The sequence below is a fragment of the Poecilia reticulata genome, chromosome 14 (assembly GCF_904066995.2).
Source record: "Poecilia reticulata chromosome 14, P_reticulata-male-v2, whole genome shotgun sequence".
NCBI classification, from domain to species: Eukaryota; Metazoa; Chordata; class Actinopteri; order Cyprinodontiformes; family Poeciliidae; genus Poecilia; species Poecilia reticulata.
This window is the reverse complement of record NC_088843.1, coordinates 10,771,159-10,795,127: the sequence shown is the minus strand read 5'-3', so window position 1 is coordinate 10,795,127 and position 23,969 is coordinate 10,771,159. Positions and strand designations below refer to the sequence as shown.

Genomic DNA, 23,969 nt, shown 5'->3' with positions numbered 1-23,969 from the left:
CGTCCCACCGGGAGGAGGCCTCGGGGAAGACCCAGGACACGCTGGAGGGATTACGTCTCTCGGCTGGCCTGGGAACGCCTTGGGATTCCCCCGGAGGAGCTGGAAGAAGTGGCTGGGGAGAGGGAAGTCTGGGCCTCCCTTCTGAAGCTGCTGCCCCCGCGACCCGACCCCGGATAAGCGGAAGAAAATGGATGGATGGATGGTTAAAAATTCTAGGGTTATTAATACCTTTGCAAAGCACTATATGTCCCAATAAACAGCATTTACTGTTAAAAAAAATAAAATACAAATTATTTCAAAGAAAGAAAAAAAACAAAATTCTGGAACAAAATGCAAAAACAACTTGATGTTTGAAAAATAATTTATTTGCAATAAATTAGATTTTGAAAGTGTGATAGAGTTCATGTGTATCCTAAAATTTAAAGCCACTGATTTACATAAACGTCACATTTTTATTTACAGTCTTGCAGAGTTTCCTTGAGAGAACGAAGTGGCTTTTCTTGCGTCGTAAAACATTTAAATTTAATTGTACTTATGTTTTTACAGCAAGTTTCTCAGAGAGCGGTGGCTCCAGCTTTGGGATCCTTTAACGTCTCTTCTGGTGGATGAGGAAGAACAATATTGAATATTGTGGATATTGAATTATTTGTTTTTTCTCATGTCGCAAAATTATTGCAGTCACGTTGTAGGTTATCTGAAAAACAGCTGAAATCCTGTACAGTTTGATGGGTGCAGCAGTTTTCCTCCTAATGTACAGTTACTAATAATTGAATTTCCAGCCCTGAGTGCAGTTCATCTGCTTCCACACAAAATCACATTCCATGTTCACTCTGCCTGAGCTGAGCCACTTTGCACGCTTTTCAAACGCTCTGACAGTTTTGTAAATACTCATCATTAATAAAAAATTATCTGAATCTTTTAACGGTGATTTTGATGTTTGTTTTTTGTCTGGGTGGAATGATGCAAAAATCAGATTCAATAATATTTTAAAACAACCTTGAATTTGTGCAGGATTTTATCTAATCCACACAGGGACAATATTAGATATTCAGTCTCAAATATACACTGCTCAAAAAAATAAAGGGAACACTTAAACAACACAATATAACTCCAAGTAAATCAAACTTCTGTGAAATCAAACTGTCCACTTAGGAAGCGACACCAATTGACAACGGGGACCCTCGTCGGGTCAATCAGTGTTGCTTCCTAAGTGGACAGTTTGATTTCACAGAAGTTTGATTTACTTGGAGTTATATTGTGGTGTTTAAGTGTTCCCTTTATTTTTTTGAGCAGTGTATAAATACACCTTCACTGATATTTGATTAAATGACACCATACAATTTTTTAGCCATTAAAAAGCTTCTGGTGTAATTCTGGCTGAGTTTGTGACCATTCTTCATAAAAATTGATCGGTTTCTTTTCACATTCTTGGCTTTTAATCCAAGCTAAATACTTTTCTATATGGTTAAAGTTGGGATTGTCCATTATCAAACTAGTTTTAATGAGCGTTTGGGACTATTGTCTTGTTGGAACTCCAAACTACCCTAGACTTAACAATCTGACCAAAACTATTACCTCAAATGAATAAATAAAAGTTTACAATGTCCATGCACAGGTGCAGGTTTTTCATAAACTGGCAACAGTAATGTAATTACAAGAATATGAATCAGAAAAAAAAGAAGCATCTGCTCAAAGTGGGCAACTACAAACTCCACTGAAATAAGATGCTAACCATATGAACAAGATAATTGCATGCTTGATAAAAGTTTCATGATTAAAGACAAAACTGGTTGTTTAGTCGCCGGTGGTGCTTCTACCTGAAATCTGCTGGTAGATGGTTTAGATGCAGAAGTTGGTTGTGGAAAAGATGAAGTGAGTTCTGATGGAGTCCTAAAATTGATGGATTAATGGACCGCCATGTTTAAGAGGCAAGTCTGCAGAAAGAATCCAACTAACTCAATAGAGTGCTATGGAAGACTGGAGGTCACTATATATATGGATACTTTCGATATCTGTGATTTGATATCTGTGGATTAGCAAAAAACAGCATCAAATCCAAAGTTTTTAAACTATTTCATTCAGTAAAACTGCTTTAATTGTGATTATTCCACCCTAAATAATAATGGTTCAATTGCTCAAATAAACATATTTAATGCCAATAAGAATGTAAAAACTTCTGACTGGCCACAGAGTGATAATAAACTAGTGTGGATTATTATTGTACTTAGAGCCATTTAACACAGAGCAAGTAGTGTTGTTGCACAATAATGAAAGTATTTACAGTAATGAAATCCCTTTGAGTACCTGACCGCTTAAAACTAAATTCAGAATGAATAAAATTATTGCCAGCATAAAAAGTTTGTCTGAACCTTCAAATCTAATATGATATGCCACAGAAAACAACTACATAACACAAAATTATTATAAATGCCATATCTTTTTTGATTTAGGGTATAAGTTAAAACATGAAACAAGATTTTTTTAAGCAGATATAAATGCACAGCACAGTTCAGCTGAGATAGATTTCTGGCATGTTGCTTAAATGTATTTAAAAAGAAATTTGCATAGAAAGCACGCCTGTCATTAATTTACAGAGTAATGCAAGTAGAATGACTTGGTTTTGGCAAGAATTAAATAAATAGCATTTAAGAGACACGCATAACATAATAATAAATTATATTTTTACAACCTTCAAAATTAAAAAAAAAAAAAAAAAGCAGAGAACCTCAGTCCAAAGTGCATCCAGCAACGTCACACTGGCATTTTTACATGATTATATAGTTTTAGAGTATTTCCACCACCCGTCTTAATCAAACACAGTAGTTTGTGTTTAAATAGGAATAATAAAAAAAATTCACTGCAGCGATTATTTTCACTGAGCAGCAGACTTCTCGCCAAAGAAAACCGAGTTCACCATCCCATTTTAGATTAATCTCATAATTTTTTTTTTTTTTGTACTGAAGGAGAACAAGATTCATTTCACAGAGTGTTCCTTCCAGATACATCCTTCCTTCAAGAAGTGCAGGTTGTAACCCACTGGGATTGCCAGCTTGTTAAGGGCTGATCACAGAGCCTTTAATAATCCCTTTCATGATTATAATTAATTATCCACAGAGCTCGCTCCTCCGTTGGTAGCAGCGGCCTTGCCTTTCGATTTGCCGGACGAGCGGAAGGAGAAGCGCTTGATGATGCGCCGGGAGAAGCTGCCAGACTTTTTGCGGGTGGGGCCCGCGGCCGGGGCTGCAAAGTTATTGCCCATGTTGGAGATGTCCTCGTGGGACTGGCTGAGACAGGGCTCCTTTTCTCTGTGTCTCCTGCGGAACAACAGCTTGGAGCCGCTCTGGAGGAAGCCCACTGCCGAGAGCGGACAGAGGAAAACACATCACTCACCCGCAGAGCTACATAATGACCGGCTGATTCCTGACATAAACCCTTCGTTGATTTAATTTATTAGCGCTAATTATGTTTGCTGAACAGGCAATTTAATCTGGACTCTGCATATGTTGCACTACAGCCTCTAGAGGGCAGTGTTTGCTCAACCAGTCATTTGTCAACTACAATTGGTAGATGAAGTCAGAGTTATGTACAGATGGGCAGAGTACTCAGAAATTACACTCAAGCAAGAGTAGAAGTATACTTCAACATATTTTTACTATTGTAAAAGTAAAAAGTAGCCATCCAAGAAATTACTTAAGTAAGAGTAAAAAAGTATTTGGGAAAACGTCGACTCGAGTAACGGATCAGCTTATCAATCATTTAATATTTAAAAATGACATAATGAGATGGACCAAAATATAAAGTTGCGTGGAAATGTTGGTATTTTAAGGACCAAAATGACAATAATTCATACAAATAACAAAAAATATCAAAATTAGGCAAAATATACGTTTTTCCAAATCAGTTTCTTTCAATATAAAACTAATGAAACTTTAACAAAAACTGTGTCTGTGTCTGGTGAATTTTTGGTTAAAACATATTTGTTTTTCATTCAGTGAAGTTACTCACAGCGGGTAGAGAATCCAGAAATTTTACTCAAACAGAGTAATGATACTTCATAATAAGATTACTCCTAAAAGTAAATTTTTTCAAGAAAGTTACTCAAGATACTGTAATTGAGTAAATGTAACTAGTTACAACCCAACTTTAGAGTTATGTAAGAATACAATATGTACTTACATTGTAAACAAAATTGTAAAAGATAATTTAAAAAGATGTAATCTATAACATAAATCATATTTTAAAGCAATTAAGAACAGGTAAGCTCTCATATTGCAAATTGAACATTTTAATACCTCTTCCTCTGACGTTACCTTTATGGTCCTTCAAGCTGCGTGTCTCCAAGGCGCCGGCGGACCCGGTGTCAGACTCCACATCGTCCACAGAGGGGCGCTCCGACACGTCAGAGGGAGTGGTTTCATCCGGGTCCTGGTGGTGCCCCGACCTGAAGTGGTTGCCGTGCATGGCCGCGTCCATGGCGGCCGCGTAGCCCGTTGATAGTGCACAGTTGTCCTCGGTGAGAGGAACCTGATAGAAACATGGAGATGTTCATCACCGATTATCAGAGAAAGAGGTTAGTGACACTGAACAGAGCTGTTGGTTTTTCTATTACAGCGATTCCAAATGTATTTTTAAGCCCATTAAGACAGAGCTGGACACCAAGATCAAAGCCTATGGTAACTTTGGAGGAGCTGCAGAGGATCACACATCAGGTGGAAGAATCAATAACTAGTCATTCTCTCAAAAAATATGAAATTTTGGGCCATGTTACACCCAGGAGATCATATTGTGGGGATGCTCTTCTTCAGAAGAGGTGAATATAATTATGATTAAATAAACTGATGTGATTGTACCATCCATTGCTTTCCTACGCAGTTCCGATCGATTCTCATTTCACTTCAGCACTCCGTGTGTGATTTCTCCCATTGAGCTCAATTTCTCATGTTGGATTTTAACGGGGTCAGTCAGTGAACAGACAGAAAACATGTGAACGATGATGTCAATTTTCTACGCTGTTTTAGAATTGTAGTTTGCCTGTAGCTTTAGCAGCGGTAGCGGAGGAAGTAAACAATGTCGTTCAGTCTGTGTTGGCCACACTTCTAAATATTAAATCAACAGTAGCAGCCGCCTCTTTGGGCTCGGTATTTATTTCTTCGCAATGGAGGACTGTTGTTTACAGTGCAGGCAATTTCCAGTAAGCTTCACTGGCGCATTACAAACGAGACAGCCAAACGTTAACGATTGGGTAAAATTGAAAACTTCAACACAATCCACAATGTCGCCAGGAAGCAATCGTTTCTCACTTTACAGGAGTCCAGACCCTTTGTATGAAGCAAGTAATGTAGAACAACAGACCAGACTGACAACGCGTATCAATATTTTTGCACTTTTTCTGTATATGTTTCTATATATAATCAGAAATCTGTGTCTACACTCTAACAATATGTGGAATATTTCATTTAAACACACCGACACTTTTTACTGATTTCCATGCAAAAATCAGGTCAGATTTTCATTCCACTATTATCTGGTACAGTGAAGGGGACGTAATTGAAGACTAAATATAGATCGCACACATCGTCAGGCTCAATGTCATATTTCCTAAATAATAGGCCCAAAGTTTGAAATATCAATATTTTCACTTTACTAAGAGTAAGCAGAAGACATAAAAAACGATTCTGAGGTTGAGTCGCATTCCTTAGGACGCTGTGTCCGCTCTCTGACCTTTGAAACGCCGGAGATGATCAGTGTGCTCCTCTTTGTTGGCGTCTTCCGGGCCGATTTGGATGCAGACTCTGTCAGCTGCCGAATGGCCGTCTCTGCAACAGGATCCAGGCCATTAGACAGGCGACTGCTCTCTGAGCAACACAAACACACACATCTACGTCAGCGCTGCACTAATAAACCGGAAACGACATTTGTGTCTAAGCATGACATTTGGGACGCGAGTGCTACAAAAGAGCTGCATGAGTTTTTTGAAGAGAAGCGTCCAGACAGAGTGCATAACGTGTAAAAGAAGAGCATTCCTCTTCACTCGTGTTACATCCCTGCTTGCAGCTTATCCTACTTTGCATCTGTTTTGCAAAACAATGTCTGGTTTTCAGTGTGCGACTCACTGCTCGGGTTGGGGCTGCTGCTGCTGCCTCTTTCGTCCACCAACACGGCCGCCTTCTTTTCGCTCACCTCGACTTTGGATGGTGAACGCAGCGGGGAATCACCTGAAAGGCAAAATGGCTGTACAGTTACTAATGTACAGCAGCTGGGCGCCATAAAGTTCTGGGCCCTATAGACAAACCTGGGCTGCGATCGAGCTTCATTCGCGACTGCACGGTGGTGACGGTAGTGACTATGGTGCCATCTGGCGTGACTGTTCGATCCACGTCGACCTTCTTCGTAGGGGTCAACGAGGAGCGAATAGAGAAAGCGTTCGGGGAACTGCGAGGGTCAACGGTTTCTACGTACAGCAGCTAGAAAAATACAAGCATTAGATAAAGATGTAATATTCAACAGAAACAAATAAAGCACAGTAACTTAAAAAAAAAAAAAAAAAACACTCCATTAATGGGAAAATGTTTAAGTTGAATTTGTGACAGAAAAAAAAAAGCTTCTAATGGATGAAAGTAACTTTATAAAACTTTCATAAAAACTGTAAAGGCATCTTGTTCTCACCTCTGTGCTGATGGTGGCGTCTGGTGCTGAGCCAGGACCGGAGCTGAGACACAGAACGTGTTGCCCAGTTGGGGTTTTAGACTGCAGGTTTATGGCGATGGTGGCGTGACCAGGAAGAAACTCTGTGAGGGTTGAGCACAGAGAAACATCACTACGAGTCCCTCCGATACACTTTTTTAATTTTTACAACACGTACAGAATGTGATCCTTTTCTGTAGCTGAGAGACTTTTCAAAGTTTTGTCTCCCTCAAATAGAGCAATTTGTTAGAACTTTCTGTAATAAACCATCACAAATGTCACATGGTTGTAAAGTGGAAGTGTTTCATTTTTATGTTTTTTCTATTTTAAATTGAAGCTTCACGTTTTTATCATCTTGGACTCTTAAGATTTTTTTCCCATTCTTTACAAAACAACTCACGCACATTCAGATTAGATGAAGAGCTTCCCTAAACATCAAAAACGCATCCCACAGGCTGACACTTCCACCACCGTGTTTCAGGATGTGGATAATGTATTCAGGGAAACGGGTAGTGATAGCTTCCCATCACACACAGTGTTCTGCATATTGGACAAAAGTTACATTTTGAAACTGAACTGAGAACATTCTAACACGTCTTCAGAGTTACTTGGTTTATATTGTGCTGTCTGTTTATTAATTTTCTCTAAGAAACCTCTGAGGCCTTCACAGAACAGCTGGATTTAATAATTAACTTACAAAAGCACAACATTTTATTCTGGAGTAGCAGAGTAAAGGAGGTTGAATACAAAAGCAAGTCTCCCCTTTCCAATTTTAATTTGTAAAAATTGTTAAAACGATTTATGTCGTTCTACGTTGTGTTGGTCTATCAAATATTTCCCAGTAAAATAAACTGGCATTTTTAATTGTAACAAGGCAAAAACGCTGAAAAAGTTCAAGAGGTACAAAAACTTTTCCAAGGTACTAAATAGTGAGCATTTCCTAGAACTAATCTATTTCAGCGAGTCTGCCAGCTGTGCAGTTTCAGACACGAATGATTTTGCTTTAACAGTCTAAACGACATTACTGATCAGGTTTGTGGACTGCTGCCAGCAACAAATTGCTACTGAGCTTTTCCTTACGCTCTCTTGTGCTGCTCCGCTCCAAAAGCCTGAACCTGAGCTCTTTGGTTTCCGGGCCAAGCTCCCTTAAATGCACACACAAAAAAAAGAACTTCTCAGAACCCGAAGGAGAACACATGTGGAAGAGTCAAAATGTAAAACACTGTCAAACACTTTACTTTGTGAGTCTTTTACACTGATTTAATTTGCTGTCAGCTTGTGACTCTTATGTCTTATTTTACATAAAATAAAAAGTTTATCTTGCAGAACCATGAAGCACACGTGGAAGCTTACAGAGTCATTTCTTCGCTCCACTCCAGGGCAGCGTCGGGGTTTCTCGGCACAGGCAGGAAGCAGGTCCTCCTCTCTGCCGACGGCTGGTCCAGACTCAGGACGCAGCACAGCTCCCCTGATCTGGACCACAGGCCTGTGTGTTCAGACAACACGGCGAGGACGTGAGAGCTCGACTCTCAGCAGAATAATAATAATAATAAAAAATAAAAAAAAGCTAAGAGGAAACAATCTGATGCAGGGAGAGAATATCTGACCTTTACTTAAGGTCACCCTGAGCTGCTGGAGAAGGAGCCGCCTCACTAAGAACCCATGGGATGTGGAGCTGGCTCCCACTGAGAGACGGTCCATTGGGGACTGGGGGTGCACAGGGATGACAGTGCAGAACGGAGTTTTAATCTACTTAAACCCATAATCTATCAGCAGAATTCAGCCCCTGGCATTCGTTCGCGTCAAAAAATAGATGATAATTAATTTGTCCTCTGAGTGACAAGCAGAGCGCTTCTCTCACCACGCTAGGAGACATGGAGGCCTTGAGGTTGAGGACCATGGCCGGGTGGGCGCTGAACAGCGTGTCTTCAACCATTCCTTTGATCATGTCCAGGTCTGCTGCGGCCTCCGAGCCCTGAGAAAGTAGAAACAGCGACATCCAGTCCTCCTCTAACGGCGCTCAGCATCGTGGAGTTAAACAGAACCAGTTAAAATCCCTGCTTTAATGTTCGTTTCCTATTATTTCAAATCATATTCTAAATTCTTCTCCATTCGCGGTTTGTCCTACATCCCTGTTTTCTAATTCTGACCGTCGTCATTTGTGAAATTAATTAGCGATGATAAATATTTGGTTGCCGCAAATGAGCGGGGGCAAGCATGCTCATGCTGCAACCTTCCAGAGCGACATTTCCTCCGTGACTCACGATGAGTTAAATGGGCTAAAAAGTGACTCACATGCAAATTCCTAATAGGTTGCTCCAGATTTATTAAAAGAATCTGGGAGCACAAAAAACAAGAAAAACATTTGCATGGCGTGCGTTTGATTTTTTTTATTTTTTTATTTGAATGCATGCACGCTTCTGATTGGAAGAGACGGAGCTGTGTTAGAAATGAGACCTTCGCTGGCTGCAGGGTATATCAGATAAGCCTGGTGTCGGTTATCGAATGTTCTTACCTGTCTCTGCAGTTTGCACAGGGACACGGTGAGAGAAAATGACGACTGCTTGGAAAAAGTCCAAGATATCAGCAAGCCCTCGTCCTCCACTTCCTCCAGGGACACGTCCACCTGTCGGAGACAGACAGTCAGGTAACCCATCCGACGGAGGGACAAAAAGCAAGATAAAAGCAAGAATAATAACAATAACAAAGTCTGTGCATTCCAACCCATGTGTCTGTAGTATCAATTTTGACTAGAACATTTCAATAATTTTATGCCTTTTTTTTTTTTTAGCTTAAACGGCTCTGGCCTTGTGCTTTCGTACCTTAGCCATCATCGGTGCAGTAGTGATCTGATACGTATCCATGGAAACAGCAGCGGGTGACTGCTGGGTCACAGTCACAGGAAACGTCAGCGTGTCTACCCAGCATTTACAGCGTAACACCTACAGAAGGAAGACAGGACGAGACGCGTCACAGAAAACCTATCTTGGGTTTGTCTCTGCAAAGCGCGGTGTCAGACATGACGGGACAGAGGAGATAAGACAGGTTTCACTGTCAGAAAGAGAGACTCCGCCACGTTGTCACACAGATAAATCAATTTTATCACTGTCAAACGCATTCACACAAGAACTGAGGTGATAACAACAAAAAAATAAGTCATTTGGAGACATATTTGTCCCGTAAAATGTTTAAGAGTTGGTCTTTATTATCTGGATGTATGATGAATTACCCAGTTCAACTTTAATGTGTTCAACTGGGATTTCATGTGGTAGAGATGTACCACCTACATAAAATGCAAATAAAATACATTTCGGTTTTTGTTACTAATACAGAAAAGAAGAAGGCAGTATTAAGACTAAATATATTTCTTACCATTTTGTTCGCTGACTGGTCAGTGCAGGTCACGCTATCTATTGCAGAGCCAGCGGTTAGCTGGAGGCTGCTGTCAAAAGTTATCTGGAGGGAACTCTGGTGGAGGAAGAGAAGGAGAAAATTGTAATAAGTACACAACAGGAAAAATAGGACACACACACATGGCGTATGGCAGGAAAGATTCTGCTGTACTTTGCCTTTCACCAACAGTAAAATACATTTCTCGTGTTTCTCGTTTATCAGGTCAGACATTTAAAGCATATTTGGTTCCAGTTGTGGTGTCTAAAGCAGAAACCGTGCAATCAATGCTTCTTTCTGATCCAAGAGAGAGTGAAAGTCATTTTTAGTGCTTTCCAAAGTTAAATTTTCTCAAAAGTGTTCCTTTGCAAAATGCTACTAAGATAATAATTTTTAAGATATTGGAGAAACCCGTGTTCTGCATTTGAATGCCTGCGCTTAGCTGAATAAAAGCAAAGGTTGCTTTCTGGGTAAGTGGACTAATGGTAATCTGGATCTATGCATACTTGTAATTAAAAAGAAAAAAGAAAAAACTATGAATAAAACATATTTTTCTGGTAGTAAGCAGAAATTGATAGAAATCTATACAGACTGGCCCCTAATAAACGTCTACTGATTGGATCTGCTAAGCCAATCCTGCGAGTCAGTTATTCCGGCAACATCCATTACAAAAACTGCATCAGTCAGTGCTTAGTCATGCAAACAGCAAAGCTACATTTCCTGCCTGAGAGTCTGGCTCGGAGGATAGCCCGTGCAACACAAACTGGTGTCTCATTACTGAGAAGAAGTCCAAGGAAATCATGGAAACACCAGCGGTCCGGTTCTGTGCATATGGACCAAAACATTGGTTCGATTGGACGGTTTTAACCGGCACAGATGATACAAGTGCGGTAAAACAAATCTCCTATTGTCAGAGCATATGTTCCGCTGGGTCCGAGTCCAATCTATGTCAAACACAACAGTAGAGGCGGGGCAGAAGAGCTGAGGGGGATATAATGAAGTTTACAATGTGTGTGTGTGTGTGTGTGTGTGCGTGTGTGTGTGTGTGTCAGTGTTGCAGGCGGACAGGCAGGAGGCCAAATGTAACACTGCAAGCTTACATAGGTTCACGTAGACTAGCACTGCAGTCACATGACTGGTCTGTACAACTGGCTGTGTTTACTTCAGTTGGCTGGCTAGAAAACCTGCACAGATGTCCAATCATTTTGAACATCCAAAACTGCAGAAAATATGTGATGGACTACAGATTGTTAGGTTTATGTGGCTGCTGTCGAATAAGAGATTGGTGAATCGTAAAAATACGATCGGAACAAAAGAGAAATGACAGGTGAAAGCATCGTCAGCAGAGATGCAGGAAAAGACAGTGGCTCATGCAGCCTGAGCCACTGAATCATCAGAAAAACAAACACAGCAGAAATACAACACAAATCAGAATCAGCATTTCCAGCTCAGATTTGTGGCTCTTTGGAGCGTCAAACACAGTAACCAATTGATAAAAAAGCAGGGGCAAGTTTCTATTCTCGTAAATGTCTTCAGGAAACACAATAGCCACGCTGCCAACATGGATCACATTACAATACGGCCCGAGGGAACGTTGGGTCACCAGAATTGCATTCTCTGTGTGTCCTATCAGAGCTCATCTCATTGTCTGCTAATTATCTGGGCTGAACTTTTTACTCCTCCAGCTTCATTAACCCATCAATGTATCTGTCTACTGTCTACATACCCACTTCTTTTTATATCTGCTCTCATTAGGCCAACAGGAAGACTACCCTGGAGAGGTTGCCAGTGCTTTACAAGGCTCATTCAGAAAAACAATCATCCACAATCTGTAAAAAGGAGTCAGGAAGTATTCATACACGTTACTTCTAAAAAAAAAAAAACTAGGATATGGACATGGATACCATTTCTCTTTTGGATCAACAAAGTATTTTTGAACATTATCAATGAGAACATAGAATCCATGCAGCTCCAGCAGTGTCTCTATAAAATATTTGAAAAACTTAGTTGTTCACTTACTGCTAATGATAATATTCACTAGGTGTGGTTACAGTGGGATTTGCTCATTCTTGCAATGCTAACTCTTAGCGGTAGAAGCGGATAACACTGTGTTTGCCTCCATTTTATGCATTCGAGTCATGTTTATTAATAGACGTGCCAGAGTGATATGTGTACCACTGGTTCAATGACATATAAACTTTCAGAAGGGCTGATAACTCTGACTACTCTGACTAGTACTCTGACTACACCAGTCCAGAGGATGTTGTAGTAAAATGTTTCCCCTACAACTGGAGACACAACAGTGATGTGTCACTGTTTTGACAAGCGGCAACGTAGCAGCGACGTAGCAGCAACGTAGCAGACGGTATCGCTCTGGCACATCTTCTGTCAGTCTGTTTTTGAAGGTGATTTTGAATTTTAAACTAATTTTCTCATTTTATTCTAACGACAGAATAAAAGTGAGAAACACTCGCACTGAAAGACTGAGGAATGGAATCTTGAAAATTTCTATTAAGAATTTCTGTATTGAAAATATTTATAATTTATGCATCTTATACGATGTATATATGCTCATTTACACAGCTCAGGAAAAAATTAAGAGGGCACTTAAAATGACCAGTTTTTCTGATTTTACTCTTTATAGGTATGTGTTTGAGAAAAATTAACATTTTTCTTTTTTCTATGAACTACTGACAACATGTCTGAAATTCAAATAAAAAATTTGGTATTTATTTGCAGAAAATGAAAAATTGTCACAATAATCAAAAAGGTGCAGCGCTTTCAGACCTCAAATAATGCAAAGATGCAAAGTTCATATTCATTTAGAAACAACAATACTAATGTTTTCACTCAGTTCAGAAATCAATATTTGGTGGAATAACCATGAGGTTTTCAATGGGGTTCAGAGCAGTGGGCTCTTAATTTTTGACAGTGTATTTTTGAGTAGCAAGAAGCGAAACCTTTATTTTTTAGCTTTGTGATTTATAGAACATATAATACTTACTTATTTACAATTTTTGTGTTTTGTGAGAAGTACTATACAAAACGTTTCTGCTTAATCACAGAATCGAATTTTTGCCGGTCCATGAGAAGGACAAGTGTGTAGATAGCCTCCTAAGGACATCCATGGTGTCATTTCAGGTTTGTCAGCATCACTCCCTCTGGGTCCAGCTGGTTCTGTAAAGCATGTGGGTCAGCCAGAAATACCCCGGCCCTCTGGCTTCTGATGACCCTTTTGGATGATTCCTTTTGTGTGCTTTCTGTTTACTTTGCAAATCCGAGGCCAAGACTATAACAAGTAAAAACTGTTTGCATAGGAGTGCAGACACACATGCCGCTCCTACTGGGGACATTCTGATCACGTTTAAATTGATAAGGTTTATAACCGCACATGACGAATAAAAAACAACCCCACTGGTTCAATGACACTAATCTGGACATTTGCACAAAGACACAGTAAAATAAAAATACATATTTAAGGAACATGGCTTCCATGATGCACTGTAGTTGTAATGCAAACTGCAACATATTGAAACAAAAATGTTTACCTTGGTAAACAAGAGCTTTAGTTGAACAGCTGACTTTAAATATTTTTGCACACCAACTTCCTCTAGCATAAATATTGATAAGCTTGTCTCATTCTGATGGTTGAACTTAAATCTGACTCATGAGTTTTGACTTTGAGTGTTTGATATTTTTGTACACTTACTTCCTCAAGCATAAATGTTGATAAGCCTCACTCTGATGGCTCTACGAAAGTTTTAGTACCGAGTTCTGGATTCTCCAGATTAGATGCATCAAATTTCTTGAAACTTTTATTAATTGACAAGCCCAGGATACCATTTGGTTTTCAGTTATAATCCAAAGTATAATTGGAAAACTACAGAGCAACTTCATTTAGAAACAACAATACTAATGTTTTAACTCAGTTCAAAAATTAATATTTGGTGGAATAACCATGAGGTTTTCAATGGGGTTCAGAGCAGTGGGCTCTTAATTTTTAAATTAATTAAAATTACTCTGTCTAAATCTACAGCAACAAAATGTGAGAAGTTATCATGTCTGTCTGTCTGTGCATTATAAACATGAGCGTACAAACAGGTTAGACTGATTGATATTAAAATACTCAGGGATTCATTTAATCTACTGACCAGTCAAGTTTTAATGAGCGTTGACTACACAGACAAGTGATGACTCAGTGGCAGTTAATATTGCACAAATATCTATTTATCTTGCACTTCTATGTTGTACAAAGATGCAATGAATGCACCAGCATGCTTTTTATTTTCATGTGATCCTGTGACATACCTCGTAGGATCTTTAACTAGGACAGTCTGCCACAGATTATTTGGATATGTAAAAATATGATGTGGCCTGAGCCCAACAGCCTAGAGACACGGTTTATATAGCACACATCTGTGCTACTGCTAAAAACAAAACTACTGTGACACCATAATGTCAATGAACCAACTGTCACATGGTTTAATCTCATGATATGCAATGCTGACGCTCTGTCTGTACCGATGAAGATTCAATCAAATTAGGCATGTTGATGTTGTGTTTTGGTTTTGTTTTGTGTTCCTTTACAATTATAATTACTTCTGGGTATATTATTGTTAGAAGAGGACTTGCTACTATCAGTTGTTTATTTTTGCCATTTTGATTTTTCCCCATCAGTAAATTCCTTTGTTTGTAGTAGTATCATTTATTTCCTGCCTTTTGGTTTGTAGCGCTTTTTAAGTTTTATTTCAGCTCCTTTCTCGTAACTAGTCTCTTTCCCTCAGTTTCTCTGTCATTCTGCCATTAGCCGTTCCACCTCAGCTGACTATCTAGTTCCTTTGTCATTTCCCATCCCATCCATGTCCTGCTCTATATGATTCCTCTTGTAAGTTATTCAGATATTTATGACTAAAAACAGCTCTTTCCACAGTCAGTCTCCTCCCTGGGGTCATATAACCTGCAAACAGGTCAGTCAAATGCTTCAAGTGGCTGCCACGGCATGGTGGTATGACCTATACTTTGAGTAATTCATTCTTCAAATTAAGTCATTACTCTTCAATGCAACTTCTTGTAACAATTGGTAAATTGAACTGTAATGGATTGAAAATGACAAGAAATTGAATAAACATAACATCAAGGCAGACAAATTTATCAAATGATACAAATGTTTTGTTTTTTTTAAACTGCGATGACAATCAGCTGTTATTTGCCCACATTTTTATCATTGTTCTATTTTGTTCCCACCATCACAATGTCCATCAGCACTGAATGAGGGTTTATCGATACCGTCACTAAATCACAGTACAAACATGGTATGGGTGAATGTATGATACTTGAGTAACATTAGCCTTGTACGCATTACATCCACACTGTCCTTTTCCACATGTTGGCATCACGATTACGACGGTGCTTTGACGTGTCACACAAAAGGTTCAAGTCAAATTAAAACCATACGTTATCTTTTTGTAGTCAAACCAGTTTTGTTCAATCAACCTCAGGGAACTGACAATTTTAGTAAAAGTTGGCTATTAAAGTAAATCCGGCTGCTGAAGATTAATCTCGCCCACAGCTGTGACTGAAGGATAAAACGGGTTGTTTCCTGCACTTTCATATTAAATGAGCTTTGAGTGCCTAATATCCCCCGTCGTTAGGAAGGAATCTACAGTGTTTGAGCATAATCACAGGGCATTAATCTTCCAGCAACTGGCAGCCATTGAAATTAACTGCATCACGAAGCTAATCACAAGGCTCCTTATAATTGCAGATTGTGAGAGAACAGGGAGCTTCCTTTCAAGCAGATGCACCCCGTTATGTGCTCCTCCATCACCCCGTGATGACTGCTCCACATCTTGTGTCAGCTGCTTTATATTCTGCGTATCGAGGGTGGCCAGTCTGTCAAGCCGTCTGTGCAAAGTAACCCAGTCAAATTGTCGCATCTCCGAAGTCATGAATATAACAACAGCTTGCACAGGAAATACTTCAGCATGCAGATGGACAAAGAACTGAGTCAAACACCAGACATTCTGATGTCCTGAAGGTGTAGGAGAATAACAGGAGGGCAGGAGTGATGTTTAGCTCAGTAAAATTATACCGGGCGGATTTGTACAGTAGCTCTCAAAAGTATAACCACTCCTATTAAAATGTCAGGTAGGATGCAAAAAATGAGACCATGGTAAATAACTTCAAAGCATTTTCACATTAAGTGTGATATTAGCTCTGTAAACCCAAACAAAGAGAAAATATCTTATTGATGTGCAATAGCTCAGTTGCACAAGTGTGAACACTCTGAAGCTGAAACTTTGATGAAGAACGTTTTGACCACATTGAACAGATTCAATTCTCTTTGGTAGGAATCTAGACTGTGTCTAGTGAACGATTTCCGTTCATACTCAATGACACCTGTTTTCAATCAACCTGTTCACCTGTAGAATGTTCCCAACAAATATATATATTTTTAAAACATTCCTCAATTTGTCCTGCCTTTTGTTGTCCCTGTCCCCACTTTTTTGGAAAATGTTGGAGGCATCAGCTTCCAAAATAGTGAATATTTGCAAACCACCATAACGTTTTCTGCTCGAACATTACATTTCTTGCCTTTGTAGAGTATTCAATTGAAAATAGGTCGAAAAGGATTTGAAAGTCATTGGAGACTGGTATTATTTATGCTTTACGCATGTCACAACTTCAGTGGAATTGGGATTGTACAATGTATTATTTGGTTATTTATCTTAACACTACAAAAACATAGCATTTTAACAGGGAGTGAACACTTTTGGAAAAACATTGAAAATCTTGCCACTTCCTTCATCTCAAAGAAATGAAGAAAATACCTTGACTTACATGGCCACTGGAATACTTTAGGGATGGTGGAAATAGTGGGTCTTGCAATTAATTGTTTTTAAAGTATAGGTAGCCTCACAGACTGTGAAGGAAATGACAGAATATCCACAGATTAATCCATCCTTTCTTTTTTCAACTAAAGCTTTGGGAATCTGTTCTCTAATCTTTACTCGTGCTAGGTGATAAATCTGAAGACAAAGAATTAAAATCTTGTGACTTTAGGAATATCAAAGGAGTATGTGTAACTCAACTGCACTAACAGGTAGTCAGTCACTTTACAGCGCTGTTTGGTAAAGTAATGTGGGCAGACGCCCAGTTTGTCCACAGTCCACCATGCGCTCGACCATCTGCTCATCTGCCAGGCCAGGGTGACGTAAATGTATTTTTTACGTCACCCACAAGGAACCACCACTTCAATCCCTGCTCAAGTAACATCCAGCCCTGAGTTTATGACCATAAGGACCGAAAGCGTCAACAACACGACAAAACTATCATTCAAGAAGAGGTGCCACAGACTAGAGAAAAACAACAATGTCTGAAACCCTTCCATGCAGCATTGATAGGAAACACAGGAAGCTGTGCTGAAAGTGAGTCTCAGGCCCTCTGAAGCCTTTATTACTCTCATCCCATTGTTGCGGCCTCTGGGTGTCAAGGTCGGATCTTCCCTGAGGAAGGTTTTGCTATGAGAAGCACAATTCTGAGTCAACATTACAGAGACAGAATGAGGATTCCTCGTTGACGTGGGGAAAATATTAATGAATAAACCCAAATCAAGCTTGATCTTTTAGTACATTATTCAGACTATTTGCAAAAGAAAAAGGATTTCATTTCTGTATAAATAATCAAGAGGCCCATCTTTTTCTACAACGAGCAGCTGCACTCACTCAGGGAAATACAGCAGCTTGTGTTTTATGTGCAGTCTGAGAACTAAATTATTTTGACCTTAAGATCAATGCAATTAAAATATATCTGTGACATTTGTCTCGCTGGGTCAAAAACAATAATTTATTCTCCATTTTCATATATCGTAGATAATAATGTCTGTGTCCTCTTTTTAACAGGCTCAGATGAGATGGCGTGTCGAAGCCTATTGTGTTGCTGACATCTATGCGTCATAAATAGTTTTGTTTTGTCAGAAATCAGTGATGCGCTGTCAGGTTATTTTGTCAGCCTAGTCACGCTACACAGTTTCTGACATGTTTGTCTTGCGGTAAAAACTTAAAAACAATAAATAACATTTTTTTTCTCTATCTTGTCCATCAGATTCATTGTCTGCCTCTTTTCATCTACTGCAGGGATGGGTTGTTTATTACAGTATTATAAGCTTAAGTAAATGTATAACAATTTCCGAGAGTCATTACGCAAACAACAAAAAATAATAATATTGTATTTTGTTCCCTATTGCTCAAAAAATGCTGTAGCTGCCGGCCGTGGATTGTTGCGTTCATTCATTTTTCATAAGTCCAATGGATCAATATGGTTGAATAGAAAAAAATTAAGATTAATTGGAAAAAGTGTACATAAACATGCGGTCAGTAATGGCTTCACCATCATCGTTTTTCTTCTAACAACAGCGTTTCTCGCAAAACGGTTTTAACATAACTTGATAAAGACGACCTCCTTTCCGAGTTGCCTCATAAATCACAAATTGTTAGCGATGTTTTAAACACACACACTCACACACACACACACACACACACACACACACACACACCTGGCCTTTCATAAATGAAACTGGCGCAGGAGATGAGTGGAGGCTCTATAAAGAGTTGTTGCAAACAAAACATGCATAAAACTTTCGTGGACACGACCCTGAGATATTTGAACTCCTCCACTCTCCCCTTCTCTGGACCGAAAGCCTGGTCTCAAATTACATTTTAATAAACTACAAAAACAGAGTGATTAACATAATGAATATCCTGTTCTTCGAGTGAAGTTCATGCATTGTACTTTTCCAGCTCTATGAGTAACAGTGTGTGATTTCAGAATGGAAAAAAAAGAACTTGTGATTCTGATTTTGTTTCCACAATCAAGACACTCCTTGAGTTGTGCATTTAAAAGAAAAACTGAAAAGGGTGCCCACTGTTTAATCAGTATTTTACTCACTGAACTTTCCTGACTTTCATTTTCAGTAAGACAAACACTCAGCTTTGTTATTTACACCACACCCTGCTCTCACACATCTGATTAGGTTTCTTAGACAATTGTATTTTCACTTTATGATGAGAGAAAAGCCAAAAACTCCCCGAAGGAATTTCTAAGAAATAGCACAGGAGTTGACATCAGTAAATCTCTGGTGTTAAACCAGTTTAATGTCCCAACGAGTACAGCAATTTGTAGCACTTACACATCTATAATGTTTTAGGGTTTGTTTTCTATTATAGATTCAAATTCTATCAAAACATAACTTTCAGTATGCTTATTTGTATTTCCCTCCTGACAGCATCAATCGTATGCGCTGTGAAGGATTTAGACGTTGATCTGTGACGAACTGAAGCCACATCATGACTTTGTTCCTGCAGGGTGGCTCACGTTTTGTCTCGCGCAGAAACAGAGCCGTGAAGCGCGAGTCAGAGCCGAATGTGACTCTTGAGGGACCCTGGTGCAGAGCGCCGCTCTCGTGTCTGCTTTCACCTCAGCTGCAGGAACCTGTCAGCCAAGTGGCGGACGCTGGATGTTTACGAGAGGCAAAGAATGCGATAAGGCTGCTTCTTGCCACCAGACGAAATCCTAAAGCAGGTTTTTCCCGTCCGGTTTCTGGTGACTAAGTCACGCTATATTATCTGGGCTACAAGGCCACTCAGCAAGAAAGAAGTCATCACTTCAAAAGCAACCAAAAAAGTCAAGTCAGGTACGAGTGTTTTTGGATACTTGTCCTGCGGTCTGAAAAGGAGGATGCTTGAAAGCTTAAGAACAGCAATACAGTGGTGGCAGCATCATGTCAGGTGAGGAACTGGTGCGCTTCGCAAAATGGAAAACATTAAAAGGAAAGAACTTTATGTGGATCTACCAAAGCAGGACATCACAACATCAGCCAAGAAGTTAAAAATTGCCTAAATTGGGACTTCCAAATGGACATTGAGCCTAATTATACCACTAAGTTGGTTACAAAGTAGCTTAAGAGCAACAAAGAAGTCAATGATTTGGAGAAGTCATCACAAAGCCTTGATCTCAGTCTCAAAGAAAATTTGCAAGAGCAGCTAAAAAGGTGTGCAGGAGGAAGGCGGCCTACACAGATGTTACACAATTCTGTCAGGAGGAACGGGCCAAAGTTCCAGCAGAAGAACTAGAAATACTTTCAAGTAATCCTACTGATCTAAAACAAGAAATGTTTAGTCTGATTTATTGCCCAACAGAAAAAATTGCTTTGCAATATCTGGTTTTAACTGTACATGACGTGACCTTTATACCTGGAAGCAAGGATTATCTCGGCTAGAAAGGGTCCAAGTGCACATCCTCTGATCTACTCTCTAAAGTACGGGTGAAATTTGTGGTGCTTAAGGGTTCGACAACCATCCGCTGATTTGCATACAACCCAGACACATTTAGAGACAGATTGCTCAGTGCGCAGCAGATATTTTATTGCTATGACTGAGCTGAGCACACTTTGGCTCTCGCAAAGACAAACAAGACCCAGGCAGCTTGTCTCTACCTCACCCCATCTGCCAAGTCCAAAGAAATAAAAAAAGTCTCCCTCTTTTTAACCATTTCTAAAGGTTAAAGGTGAAAACAGCTCAATCTGAGCACAATCCCTATAACTGCCTTGCTAAAAGGCGATTGTGCTATCAGTGACCACATGTTGGCCACGTGGTGGTTTATTTTATGACTGCATGGCCGTCTTATGAATGAAGGTTCGGTAAAGTGCGGCTAGCATCTGGAAGGATAAAACAGTCGTTAAAGTGTCCAAAGTGCAGCCAAGGTTCAGTGGAGGCTGGCTGAGTTACTCGTGACCAACAGCTTCAAAGGGCAAAACGGATCAACTTGAAAGATAACTGAGCTGGCACGACTATCACTTTCTGCAGTGGACTGGAAATGAGACTTTTTCTAGGAAAAATCATTTTACTCAGACGAATCGTGCTAAATTCTCCGGAGTTCATACCCTTTCACCGTTTCCCCTTTTTGTCACCTTACCACCACAAACTATAAGTTTTTTACTGCAAATTTTGGTGATGGCACGAAGCAACTGGCGAGTGAAACTACAATAGTGAATGGCTTTCATAAATTTTACAAATAAAAATCTAAAAATTATTCTGTGCATCCGTATTCAGCCTCGTTTACTTCGACACCTGTAAATACAATTCCACACAATCAAAAATCTGGGATTAATGGAAGAGCGGCAAGAAGACACAGTCAATAAAATGCTATGTGTAGCAAACAGCTAACCCAAAACAAACAAATCCAAATGGTGAAACATGGTGGTAGCAGCATCATGCTGAGGGGAGATCTTTCTTCAGCGGCTTCAGGTAAGCTGGGCAGATTTTGTAACTAAGCTTCAGCTATTTTGAAAGGAAGAAAAGCTGGAAGTTTCGGTGTCTGCACTGGTAGAAAAATAGCCAAAGGATTTGCCACCAAATTCTGAGGAAAAGTGGCTCTAAAAAGCCTACACACCAGACTTCTAAGATTGTAAATCATTTTGAAACTCATGTATTTTTTCTTTCCACAGTTTGCACTACTTTGTGTCTGTTTATCACGTAAAGTGCAACGTGATAAAATGTGGAGAAGCTTACAGGGACCAATTCTTTGGGAAAAGGTGTACTTTGGAATCCCATCAAAATTAACAAAAGGTGCTAATACTAAAAAAAAGAAAGAAAGAAAAAGGTAATCCCTGCCTAAATTAGACATGAGTGCTGAACTCATCATGTCTGTTTGACAGCTCGCCCGGTGTTTACCTGCTTATATTTGGCGGATGGAGTCGCCGTATTTGGGCTGCAGGTTCACCGAGCGGATTGATCTGACCCCCTTTAAACTCCCACACACGTTCGCTTTGTAGCATTTTTTTTATAAGTGGGGCGAGTGACAGGAGAGTTGGGGGTGGGGGTGGGGGTGGGGGTGGGGGGATCCTAGGGGAAAAGGGGGAGCCTTTCTTTGCCCCTGTAAGTCCCCAGTGGAAACACCCGACTGTGAAGTCCAGACTTTTGATTCACACAGATCAAAGGAACTATTTGAGGAAAAGGACCTTTAGAAGCGCATGATAAGCCCCTAACAGTTTTCAGTCTGGCAGCTGTCCGAAGCACTGACCACCACGATTCTTTCACTTACGCAGCTTGTTTTGACACAAGCATCTGGAAAAAGGTGAGATGTGATTTTCTCTTTGTATAGCACACATCCATCTCGCACTATTTTTACTATGTGTGGGTGTTGCTGTGGCTACGCTGACTAGTCTCGCCTCTTTACTCTTTTGTGCATTGATTGAGAGCGGTTACGCAAGCCTCTACCCATCCATCCTCTCACCGATTAGAAACACTCAAACAAAAAACCTCCCACACCTCCCTCCCACGGGCTCATGAACTCCCGCTTAACTATTCACAAGTCTGTTTAATCGAGTAATCCCAGGTGCATCAGGGTATAAAAAAACCTTTACCTGCTTAGGCTCTCAACTCACCCCATGCCTACACGCTTGCTCGTTCAGAGCCTTCACCCAGGTTCTTTGCCAGTGCTCCCTGAAGGACCTAAAGGAGAACAGGGAGGTCAGCAGGCCTTTGACCCCGGCCTCAGAGGCAGCAGCTCCATCCTTGCCAGAGCGCAGCTTCATCAGCAGAAAGCCCCATACGCCTCCAGCCTGCATCTGTTGGGGCTGCGTGGAGAAGACATGCTGCTGCCGCTGCAGCCAGGCTGTCTCTCGGCCGCCTTGCTTGGCTGCCTTCCTGGATTTCCAGAGCCGCAGTACAGTCAGCGAGTACTGGAGCAGCCATCCCAGCACTATGAGCAAGGAGGCGAGGAAGAGAGCCACCAGACAGAGCCAGCTCAACTCCTGGAGCTCCATCAGCGTCTCCTGCAGCCTCTCATATCCTGTGGTCCAGGTGGAAAGATCAGAACTGAGAGCAGGTCGACTCACTTTTAGCCTGGAGATGAAAACACACAAACGCAACGATATTTTACAGGTTATAACAGAGGGATTCAACGTGCAACCCCCCCTGCACCCTCCCCAACTTTGATGTGGTTATTTTTGGGTCACCCAGCATGTTTCCGAGGCACTGCAGAAGCCGCTGTAATGAAAACTGCGTATATCTTCCACAGCAAATAAAAAAACGACTCATGCAGACTAAACAAGAGGTCTACGCCGCGGACATCAACGGAGGAAAGACAACCAATCAACAGCAGCTTCGCACCAACCTGAAGTTTAATTTAAAGGCTCCGAGCTGCAGCCTCCAGGTAAGCGAAAGGGAATGAAGCTTTCTTCACGGCGACACGGAGCGAACCCAGCGGCTAAGATGAGTCCCATCTCCGTCCCTTCAGGGACCTGTCCGCCGCGGTCTCCCCGCTGTCCTCTACGGATCCCAAAGCAAACCTTCTGCTCTCTGTCAGGACATTACAGCCTGGGAGCTGTTTAAAACCTGCGCTGAATGTACAGCCCTGCCGCTGATACCAGCTTATTATGACGACCTGACAGAGGAGAGCAGTGACCGCCAGGGGGCGCCGTGGAGGAGGAAAGGATGAACAAAAACAAGCTGCGAAAGGGAAGAACTTCAAAATAAAAGCAGGCACTTAGATAATAATATAATATAATATAATATAATATAATATAATATAATATAATATAATATAATATAATATAATATAATATAATATAATATAATAACTCTTTATAGTTATTTATGACTATAACATGTATTTAACAATGGAAGAATTTATTATTAGCCTAAAAAGAGTCTTCCACATGTCATATCTTTAGGCTTTCTATCAGAACATCTAACCTGTTATTACTTATGTTAATACCTGTGTATCTGCATAAAAAAGTTATTCTGTATTTCATAGTATTAGCAAATTATTGTGACTTTTGTTTATTTGTCTTGTTAGGTATTATTTATTTGCTTTTACATTTGTTTATTAATTTG

General features: G+C 40.2%; 1 protein-coding gene across 2 annotated transcripts; it reads right to left on the bottom strand.

Moving 5' to 3' along the window:
- Positions 1-347: 347 nt before the first annotated feature.
- c2cd2l (c2cd2 like) lies at positions 348-23,550 on the bottom strand. Of its 2 annotated transcripts, none has more exons than XM_081615404.1 (15): positions 23,248-23,550; positions 22,517-22,976; positions 10,057-10,152; positions 9,507-9,626; positions 9,200-9,310; positions 8,546-8,659; positions 8,292-8,391; positions 8,038-8,170; positions 7,765-7,829; positions 6,667-6,788; positions 6,293-6,464; positions 6,114-6,215; positions 5,722-5,816; positions 4,311-4,524; positions 348-3,354 (listed from the first exon to the last, which is right to left on the bottom strand). In XM_081615404.1, exons 2-15 carry the CDS (start codon positions 22,895-22,897, stop codon positions 3,101-3,103), a joined length of 2,079 nt encoding a protein of 692 aa, XP_081471530.1. In that variant the 5' UTR covers positions 22,898-22,976; positions 23,248-23,550; the 3' UTR covers positions 348-3,100. The 2 variants fall into 2 exon arrangements, with proteins under 2 accessions (XP_081471530.1, XP_081471529.1); XM_081615403.1 differs by having other exon boundaries at positions 5,722-5,855; positions 23,248-23,549.
- Between the last annotated feature and the right edge of the window lie 419 nt (positions 23,551-23,969).